General features: G+C 44.0%; 2 protein-coding genes across 2 annotated transcripts in view; one reads left to right on the top strand and one right to left on the bottom strand.

Annotated features, from left to right (window-relative positions):
- Nucleotides 1-6,944, bottom strand: Srsf9 (serine and arginine rich splicing factor 9). The gene is made up of 4 exons (XM_047560240.1): nt 6,634-6,944; nt 3,618-3,778; nt 2,003-2,175; nt 1-494 (listed from the first exon to the last, which is right to left on the bottom strand). Exons 1-4 carry the CDS (start codon nt 6,819-6,821, stop codon nt 351-353), a joined length of 666 nt encoding a protein of 221 aa, XP_047416196.1. The 5' UTR covers nt 6,822-6,944; the 3' UTR covers nt 1-350.
- A 257-nt stretch (nt 6,945-7,201) lies between these two features.
- Dynll1 (dynein light chain LC8-type 1) overlaps nt 7,202-10,470 on the top strand; it is a 31,607-nt gene continuing 28,338 nt past the window's right edge. The window contains exon 1 of the mRNA XM_047560242.1: nt 7,202-7,354. The gene's annotated coding sequence lies outside the window, so the exon portion shown is untranslated. The remainder of the gene's footprint in view (nt 7,355-10,470) is intronic.

Raw genomic sequence — 10,470 nt, 5'->3', positions numbered from 1 at the left:
TCAATTACTAAACGTTTAAAATATATTTCTAAACAGAATGGGCCGACTCAGTCACAGTAACTGCTGATCTCCATAGCAGACCAACCCACAAAGACGTAGCACTGATTTTTTTTCCCATAATCAGGGGTGAAAAATATACAACTTGTTTCTGAACCAAAACCACAATTTCTGCAGTTTAAACATTTCACTGCTAATATGGCCCTGGTAGAAATTATGTAGTTTCTTTTTTCCTTAAAAAAAAATTAAAAAAATTTCCTAAGACACTAAATCATCAATCTGGAATGTAGATTCTGAGCACAAAGCAGCTCAGTTCTTCTAAAAAATAAAGAAAAAAATTCCCATCACCTGTCTCAGTAGGGCCTGAAAGGAGAGTAGTAGTGTGGGGAACCCCTGCTTTGGTATGGAGAGTCACGGCCCCTTGACCCAGATCGAGACCGTGAGTAGCCATAGCTGGTGCTTCTCTCAGGATAAACTCGGATGTAGGAAGTTTCACCCTGAAATTCAGAATAAAGAAAAAAATAAGAGCCAGAAGAATAAGCAAACCAAGGCAGCTAATCAGCTGCCTAAAATAACAGTTATTAAGTCCTTAGCCCTTACTATATACCTGGCAGTGCTCTCATTAAACCTTCACAATGTTAAAGAGGTAAGTATTCTTCCTATCCCATTTCAAAAGGGAAGAAAATTAAGATTGACACAATAAGTGGCAATTTGACATTTTAAATGGGCATCTATAGAAGCTACCCTATATTTAATACCTCCTAGGTGTCAGGACCTAGGCTAGATGCTCTAGTTATCCTCCTAGATTAGTTTCCTGGTAAGTTTAGTGACCAGGCTATTATGAAACTATTTTTCATATGGACAATCTAAGAAATTAATAACCAACAGAAGAATCATGTCTAGGCTGGACAATCTCCCAGCCCTCTGTCCTCAACCAGCAAAGCATCTGGCTTCTTTTACCTTAGTATCTTTGGATTCAGGTGAGATCCAAAGATACTAAGGTAAAAGAAGCAAGATGTTTTGTTGCCTTAGATACAAGCCAGTCATTGGATTTACCCTTACTGAAGTCCTGCTTTGTAGGGAGAACCAGGTACTGTTCTGTTTCCAAATTCAAGTCATAAATGACAATCTGAGCAAAAGCATTATTAAGCCATGCAAGGACCAGCCTCCAAGCCATAAACTAGAGAATTATATGAATTCTCAGGGGGGGAAAAAAAAGCCCAGAGATCTATTTCCTCCAGATATCCCCAAATATCCCCAAACACCACAGCAACTTAGGATAGATAATCAGGAAAAAGGTCAATGTCCAATTGATAGTCTGGTATCTGGGCAAAATGGTACCACAGCAGTCACCACTTGAATCAAATTGAGAGATCCAAAGCAGCAGCTGTCTTCCTGAAAGGAAGAACACCAAGAACTAAGCCCTAAGGATGAGGTGGCCAACTACAAGATGATGTCAAGGTGGCTTAAGTTTCAAAGAGAAACCTGCACTACAATGGAAAAGGAAAAGTGAAGTACAACTCAGTCCTGCCAGCACTGCCAAGAAGGGAAGAGGTTGGTTGTAGAGCCCAGACTAGACCCAGAAGGGGAACAGTCATAACAGACATTGCTGTTTGAGCCAGCTGTATAAGCGGTAATATCACAGAGTAGTCTACCACATTATGACAGATTACACCAGTATTTTTTTCCAGGTTAAAAATATGATATAGGCCTGGTGATATAACTCAGCTGGTAGAGTACTTGCCTTGCATACACAAGGTCCTGGATTCAATACCCAGCACCACCACCACAAAAAAAAAAAAAAAAAAGGCACACTTCTCTCTCCTGTGGCTCTGCAAAGCTTAGACATGGCAAATTCTTGCTTTTTTCACTTAAAATAGATCTTTAATAGTATTATGAGACCATCAAACAAATGGCAAATGCATAACCTATTAGTACTACTGCTAGGTTAGAGTCGGATAGAGTGACCTAGAAATAGATCACAAGAAGATAAGAAAGGACCTACCTCATGAGAGCGGAATTTGGTGTCATCCAGTTTACGCAGGGCATATTCCATGTCTTCTTTTCTGAGATATTCAACCATCCCCATTCCATCCTTCTGCACATCTGCATAACAGACATCTCCAGCTTCTCGCATGTGATCTTTCAGGTCCTGCCAGCTGCCTGAGGGAGGAAGTCCTAGGCACAAAAAACATAAGAAGAGCCCACATCCTTCAGCCATGTCTACAGCCCTGTTAAGAGTCAGCAATATCTATGGTCTCTTCTCTATGAATCACTTAATTCCTAAGGGTCCCCAAATCACAAATATTGATAAGGGACACAAAGACAGAGAAAAGCACTGAGATATGTGTGGTAATTGAGAAGCTGGTCCTAGGCTTATCTTCTAGAGACCAAACCTTCCCAGCAGAGCAAAATTCATAGACTCTTTTCTTTGTCCTTCATAGTCAATGTCAAACTCCCATAACTAATTCCAATTTTTCCCATTATGAAATTTATCAGTACCAATTATTTCTTGTTTGCAGATTTCCCAGGACATGAAATTTTGAAATAAGCCAACAAAATAACCAAAGTGTAGCTGAAGTTTAACAACAACAAAATCTAAAAAGTTTGCTTTCTTATAGGAGTGAGTGACTGACAAACCAGACAAAGTACCTCTTAAGAGATCACCAACATTCTCCACTACAGTGGGGGAAAGGTAATACTCAGACGCTAAAACTAGTCGGGAGTCATACAACCCTACCTGGTGTCATGAAAGGGAAATGTGCTCCTGCTCTCAAAGGCTGTGTTTACCGCTCACAGCTCAGGACTGCAGCCATTTCCTAATAGTTTTCTAAGCAGGATTTCAGAGCAGCATGGAGAGAAAAAAAGATAATGTATGACATCCTGAAGGAGGGAATAGAGTTCTAGGGTTAAAAAATTACAAAGGGAAACAAGATAGGCAGATACTGAGTATCACTCTTTTAAGCACATGGTTAACTGGCTGTGATTGTAGGACATTCACATCTTAAAAAGGCACCAGGTTCCTCAATACATTTCACTCCACTAGGGTTCTAAAATTTCCCTGCAATGTGTAGTAGGCCTTGGGTCTTTACCACTGTGTTAATATTGACATATAAATCTCTGAGATAAGTATTTTATCACATCAGACAGAAATGTTTCCTACTTTCCAACATAATCCACAAGATTCCAAGTTGTGGAGTTTTTTTTGGTTTGTTTTAATATAATTCCAAAATCACCACAAAATCTCGCCTTTTTTACGGATCCAAGGCTGAGTAAGTTGTTCAAATCTGGCTCCTGTAATGTCTTTCTACCAAGTCTGACATCAGGCTATGTTCCTAGAGAAAACATCTTTAGATTTCAAGCTCAAAGGGTTTTGACATCACCTTCCCTTTCACCACTAGGAAACTCCTTTAAAAGCAGGTTTATGTTCTACCAAGAGTAAACTACTGCAATTTCATTTGCAGGACACCTGCCTCACTGGCAAGCCAGAGCAGGGCTTCTGCACAGGTTATTGAAAAGAAAGTCCATGTATTCCATTGCAGTGAAAAGTAACAGCTAACATTCCTTAGAAGTCAAACTCTAGTTTATGTATCATTTCATTAAGTTTGAAAGGAACATACCTGAAACAAGAACTCGGAAATCAGATCTTCTTGTAGGAGGGCCATTCCTCCCACCACGGGGCCACCCACCCCGACCTCCATAAGTCCTGGGGAACTCCACACGAAGCCGACACTGGCCATAATCATAACCGTTCCTTCCATAAATTGCATCCTCAGCATCTCTGCAAAAAAAGGTTTGAAGTTAGTGCTGCCCAAGAAGCGGATTGACTTCCCAATGAAAGGCATGAGTGAGTGTAAATGGAGAGTAAAGGGGAAAAAACAATAGGATCTTTTTAGGGATTGAACTCAGGGGTGCTCTGCCACTGAGCTACATGCACAGCCCCTTTTAATTTTTCACTTTGAAACAGGGTCTCACTAGATTGCCCAGGCTTGCCTCCAACTTGTGATCCTTCTGCCTCAAACTTCTGTCACAGGGATTATAGGTGTGTCACTGTGCCCAGCACAAAAGAGGATCTTGATGTACAGTTTGCTCTGGTTGAAAACCTTTCATGGTACTGAATTGAACTTTACAGCTGTCACACATAGTCTTCTAGGTATGAAATGATAATGAACAATGAAATGATAATGAATAATGAAAAGGATAAATTATAAGAGGACTAATTTAGAGAAGACATAAAATTGTTGGCAGATGACCAATTTTGCCAATAATTCAGTTCCTCTAACCTTGATGAGCTGTTTCTCATGGTTTTTGTTTGTTTTTTAGAATGGGTCTCATTATGTTGCCAGTCTTATCTTCAACTCCTGGCTCAACTGATCCTCCTTCCTCAGCTTCCCAAAGAAGCTGAAACTACAGATGTGCACCACCACACCTTATGCAATTCCTCAAAATGCATACCAAACATTAGCCCCTTGAAGTTATTCCACAAAGCCTACTGCTTAAAGACTATAGAAAAAGCCAGGCATGGTGTCCCATGCCTGTAATCCTAACAACTCACAAGACAGGCAGGAGGATCACAAGTGCAAAGCTAGCCTCAGCAAATTAACATGGCCCAAAGCAACTTAGCAAGACCCTGTCTCAGAGTAAGTAAAAAGGGCTGGGGATGTAGCTCAGTGGTTAAGTGTCTGTGGGTTCAATTCCCAGTGACCCCCATGCAAAAAAAAAAAAAAAAATTTCCAGGATTAAAAGCAACAAGGACCACACATCACAGGGCAACCTGGATTACAATGCAATATGGGAGGAGCATAGCTGCTAGAGTTTAAGAGCAGATTTTGAATATAAATTGAAGCTGCACAGTGGTATATGCCTGTAATCCCAGCTACTCAGGAGGTTCCCGTATTGGAGGACAGCCTCAGCAATTTAGTGAGGCTCTGTTTCAAAATAAATAATAAAAAGGGGGACTGGAGATATAGCTTAGTTAGTAGAGTGCTTGCCTGTCAAGCACAAGGCCCTGGGTTCAATCCACAGCACCGCTAAATAAATAAATAAAATAACTAAATAAAATAAAATAATAATAATAATAATAAAAGGGTTAGGGATGAAGCTCAGTGGTAGAGTGCCTCTGGTTCAATCCCCAATCTGAAACAAAAAATTGACTTTAAATCATTCTGCCTCTTAGTAGTAATCACGCATGGTTAAATATAATCCAAGTTTTTACATCTCTAATGTGAGCAGTATGCTAATGTCACAGGGTTATTTTAAGGATAAAATGAGATATTAATGTGCAAAGTGTTTTGAAACTTCTCACACATTGATATCAGAATACAGCTTTTCTACTGTGAAAGGACTAAAGGAAGAAATGACAATGTAACATATCACACAGCAAGTATGTATTTTAAGGGCAGAACAAAGAGGGTCAAATTTTATTTTGAACCCTTACTAGCTTCTTTTATCAACAACTCTCCAAATCCTCATTTCCTCATCTATAAAATGTGGCTAATAGTATCTCCCCCCATAGATTACTGAAAATGCTAAGTACACAGCATGGTACCTGACACACACAGTGCAAAATACACAGTGGCACTGTTACTAATAACAGGTGCATAGCCCATTCCTGTTTAGGTGTAAAAATGCCTCCTTCCACTTTTGAGGCAAATGGTAAGACATCAGGAACCAGCTCTGTCAGTCTTCAGCCATCAAAGCCTCAGGGTGCTTCCTGCCACCTCAACCTCAGATGGTGTCCTGGCCCAATCAATACTTGCACCACCGGCTGGCAGGACATTCCTGTCAGTAAGGCAGAGAAGCCTTCCTCCACGCGATGCTGGGAAAATGGGGCAGGCTCCTGTTTAACCCCAGTTAAATAGCAGTGAACAGTGCAGAGAGCAGTAGCTTCTAAGCACCAACCGCAGTTTTGAAAGTTCCTGGCTTTTTCCGGCCAGAATGCCAACAATGTTTGCAAAATCACAAAGACCCATTTGAGCTGGTTTAGGGATCTAAAGTTTCCACATCCTTGGGACTTTAGCATCTAGTAAGGTCTCCCTCATCAGAGGAAAGGGAACCCTCAAGCTGTTGTAGAACTTCCCCCAAATCCCTGATTCCTTATCAGGACCGGGTTCTGGCCTTGTGGAGAGAGGCGCCCGCGGGCTGGAGATCGGTTCCATCACAGAGACCCCTTTACGACCTCCAAAAGCATCCACGTCCCCACAGTCTGTTCCCCCCAACGGCGAGTTCTGGCCGCGGGGAGGGGAGGGCGACGGGCCACTTCTGCTACAGGCAGGGTCTTCTCCGGGGCCAGTTCAGGCGCCCCGAGCTCTCCAAGCGCGGGTCCGCTTCCCCTTAGGGATGCCTCCCCAGCCGCGAAGGAGCGAATGCTAATTTTTACTATCCCCAAGGCCAGTTTGGGCGGGCTCGGGCCCTCCAAACGCACAGATTTGGTGTTTCTAAATAAAATAATAATAAAGGAAGTGACGACGGAGCAGAGGACGGCCCGAAGCCCGCGGCGAGAAGAGGCCTCCTCCTCCACCCGGGGGCGCCGCGAGGGGTCCGCGCTGAGGGGGAGGGGAAGCCCGCGGGGGGAGGGGAGCGGAGGGAAGGCAGGGGCGCGGGGCCTGCAGGCGGGCGGACCCGCGGGGGCCTCACCGGGGGTCCTCGAAGCGCACGAAGGCGAAAGGCACGAGGCCGTGCCGGTTCTTGAGCTCGATCTCGCGGATGCGGCCGTACTTGTAGAACAGGTCCTCCAGGTCCTTCTCGCGCACGTCGGTCGGAAGGTTCCCCACGTAGATGCGCCCGTCGCCCTCGCCGCCGCGCTCCTCCGCCCAGCCCGACATCCGCACCGCCCGACGCCGCGGGCCCGCCGCAGCCCACGTCGCGCCGCCGCCGCCTCAGCCCGGGCTCCCCGGCAGCGTCCCCGCGGGCTCCGAGGCGCTCAGCCGCACTGCATTGTGGGAACGCGGAGCGGAAGCAAAGGGGTCGGAGGCAAAAGGAATTTCTTAAAGGGGACGCGATCGCGATGATTGCGCATGCGCGACCGCGGGCGCCCCCTATAGGTGCAGGCGAGTCCCCGGGACGCCAAAGGTAGAGCAAGTTAAGGGTTCAGTTCTCTTGCAGTTCGCTCACCGCCTGCTTGGATTGAGCGAGCGACTCCGGCTCCTAGAGCTTGGGTTTCTCCCCCTGTAGCGCCGCCTACCTCACAGGCCTTTGTGAGCACTCACTGAGGTGACGCGGGCACGCTCGGGATCGGTGCGCGGCTGTCACTCTGCGTGCAGGGCGCCGGAGGGAAGGATCCAGGTCCGGTCGCAGGCCGACCCGCAGCGAGCCGAACGAGTCCCCAGCGGTGGGCTGTCGCGGCCCTCAGCCTCAGGTCAGTAGCCCTCTGGCCCACCCTGTGCTCATAATTGCTTAGACTGATAGTGTAAACCTGAAGGGGTCCTCAGATCTTGGATTTGTGGTGACGTGGGTGTAAAAGATTGCATAACATCCATCACAGCCATCATTTTTAGAATGTTATCTGGCGATCTGGGCTTTTAATCCTTACCCAGGAAGGAGAGACCCCCGAGTTACAGGGGAGAAAACTGAAGTCTCAGAATGGAGTCAGAATTAGAACCTAGAGCCATGCCCCCACCCGTCCTGAGTGCCAAGTACAGAACCCAGCTAGATTCCCACCTTGCACTTTCCCACATTCAAACCCTTTAGAGCATTGTAACCCGGGAGATTACAATTGAGGATTTGTGCCGGACGTGGTGGCGCATGCCCGTAATCCCAGCAATGAGGAGACTTAGGCAGGAGGATCTCAAATCAGAGGCCAACCTCAGCAATTTAGCAAGTCCATAAGCAATTTAGGGAGACCCTGTCTCAAAAAATAAAAAGGACTGGGGATGTGACCCCAGTACCAAACAAACAAAAACAAAAACAAAACTCAACTGGGGCCGTTCAATTGGTAAAGCATGCACAAGGCCCTGAGTTTGATCACCAAAGAAAAAAGAAACTTCCATGGCTTGATGGATGGACAAAATAGCAGAATGTTAACTGTAGGCTCTAGCCAGTGAGTATGTGGGTGTTCACTGTAACCTTTTCTCAACCTTTCTTTAAAATTTTTCATAATAAAATGTTAAAGGAAATGTGAATTTTTTTTCTTCCTCTCTCCTTTCTCTCTCTGTTTCTGTAGTACTGGGGTTGAACTCAGGGATGCTCTACCACTGAACTACATCCTCGGCCCTATTTTGTTTTATTTTGTTTTTTGAGACACGGTTTTGCTAAATTGCCCAGGCTGTCCTTGAACTTGTGATCCTTCTGCCTCAGCCTTCCAGGTAGCTGGGATTACAGGTGTGGGTCACTTTCCCTGGTTGAGGAATGAAATTTCTTAAAAACAAACTCCATTAATGCTACAGTAAGCAAGGGAATAAAACCAAACATTTAGTCAGAAGGCAGTTGATTTCTGGTTATGCCACTGAGCCTCTTTAAAAAAGCTGAGCACTGTGGCACACGCCTGTAATCCCAGAAACTCAGAGGTATGAGGTGGGAGAATCACAAATTCAACTCTCAGTCATTTAGGAGACCTGTCTGGAAATAAAAAACAGAATGGGCTGAGGATGTAACTCAGTGGTAGAGTGCCTCTGGGTTCAGTCTCTGGTACCATAAAAACAAAACAAACAACTAAAATAAGTCACCCACAAAATAACTACCGAATGATGTATAGTCTTTTTTTTTTTTTTAATGAGAGCAAATATCTTTTTTTTTAACTTAATTTTAATTTTATTATGTGGTGCTAAGGATCAAACCCAGTGCCTTACCTGTGCCAGGCAAGCTCTCGACCACTGAGCCACGACCTAGTCTTTTTGCAAGGCAAGTTAATAGTGTACATCAGGCCCTGGTAATATACATATACCTTTATTTATTTAATTTATTTTTTAAAAAAATTTTTTGGGCGGTACCAGAGATTGAACCTAGGCATGATTAACCACTGAGTGATTAACCCCTTTTTTATTTTTTATTTTGAGACAGAGTCTTGCTAAGTTGCTAAAGCTGGCTTTGAACTTGGGATCCTCCTGCTTTAACCTTCTAAACCACTAGAATTACAGGTGTGCACCACCACACCCCGCTTATATATGCCTTTTGATCTTGCAATTCTGCTTGGAGGATTTTATCATAAAAATAATTCACACAGTAAATTATGTGTGTTTATTATTGTATTTTGTGCAATTAAAAAAATTAAACTCCTGATAATAAGGGAGTGGTTCAACACAATAACATCAAATGTTGTGCAGTTATGAAGCCATGTTTTTTGTTTTTTGTTTTTGGTACCAGGGATTGAACCCAGGGGTGCTTAACTACTGAGCCACATCCCCAATCTTTTTTTTTTTTTTTTAATTTGGAGACAAGTTCTCACCAAGTTGCTTGGGGCCTCACTAAGCTGCTGAGGCTGTCTTTGAACTTGCAGTCCTCCTGCCTTGGTCTCCCCAGCCGCTGGGATTATAGGCATGCACTACCACACCTGGCTCAACCAAGTGTTAATATGATATTAGTGTCACACTAATTTTAGTTACAATTAAAATGAATTTAAAATTGTATTTAAGCTGGCAATGGTGATGCACGCCTGCAATCCCAGCAATTTGGGAGGCTGAGAGGGGAGAATTGCAAATTCACAGCCAGTTTCTGCAACTTAACAAGGCCCTAAGCAAATTGGTGAGACCCTGTCTCAAAAAATAAAAAGGGCTGGGAATGTGAATCAGTGGTTAAGTGCCCCTGGGTTCAATCCCCAGTACCCCCCCCCAAAAAAAAGTATTGAATATGTATACTTGTAAGTATACATTATGAAGGGATCTTGTAAACTTGTTGATACCAGTTGTCTATAAAAAAAAAAAAATCCAACAGTGGAGGGCTAAGCATGTAGCTTAGTGGTAAATATTTGCCCAGCGTGTATAAGGCCATGGGTTCAATTCCCACAACAAACAAAACAAGCAAACCAAAAGCATGCGACTGTGGAAACTTTTCACTTTATTTTGTATGTGTGGTATCAGAAATTAAACCCAGAGGTCCTCTATCTCTGAACCACACCCTACTTTTTTTTTTGTTTGTTTTTTTTTTGCAGTGCTAGAGATTGAACCCAGGGTCTTGTGCTTGACAGGCAAGCACTCTATGAACTGAGCTATATTCCCAGCCCCAACCCTACCCTTTTCTACCTGATTTTTTTTTTTTTTTTTTTTTTTTTTTTGGTGCTGGGGATCAAACCCAGGGCCTTGTGCTTACAAGGCAAGCACTTTACAGACTGACCTATCTCCCCAGCCCCTCTACCTGATTTTTACACAAGGTCTTGCTAAGTTTCCCAGGCTAGTCTAGAACTTGCAATCCTCCTGAGTTGCTGGGATGACAAGCAATGTGCCACCACTACTGGTTGAAACTTTTCACTTTAGATGACGTACATTTCTGTAGCTTTTTTTTTTTTTTTTTTTTGAGCGGTGCTGAGGATCGAACCCAGGG

This window comes from Sciurus carolinensis, chromosome 8, assembly GCF_902686445.1.
Source record: "Sciurus carolinensis chromosome 8, mSciCar1.2, whole genome shotgun sequence".
NCBI classification, from domain to species: domain Eukaryota; kingdom Metazoa; phylum Chordata; class Mammalia; order Rodentia; family Sciuridae; genus Sciurus; species Sciurus carolinensis.
The sequence above is the reverse complement of the archived record's forward strand: the minus strand, read 5'-3'. Positions and strand labels throughout refer to the sequence as shown.

What these genes read in the sequence shown, in the direction of transcription:
- Srsf9 (XM_047560240.1), bottom strand. Translation starts at nt 6,821, where the DNA reads ATGTCGGGCTGGGCGGAGGAGCGCGGCGGCGAGGGCGACGGGCGCATC. An exon ending in TTTCCGAGTTCTTGTTTCAG is followed by an intron (nt 2,176 to 3,617) that starts GTATGTTCCTTT and finishes TTTTGTGCCTAG; the next exon opens with GACTTCCTCCCTCAGGCAGC. An exon ending in CCAAATTCCGCTCTCATGAG is followed by an intron (nt 495 to 2,002) that starts GTAGGTCCTTTC and finishes TCTGAATTTCAG; the next exon opens with GGTGAAACTTCCTACATCCG.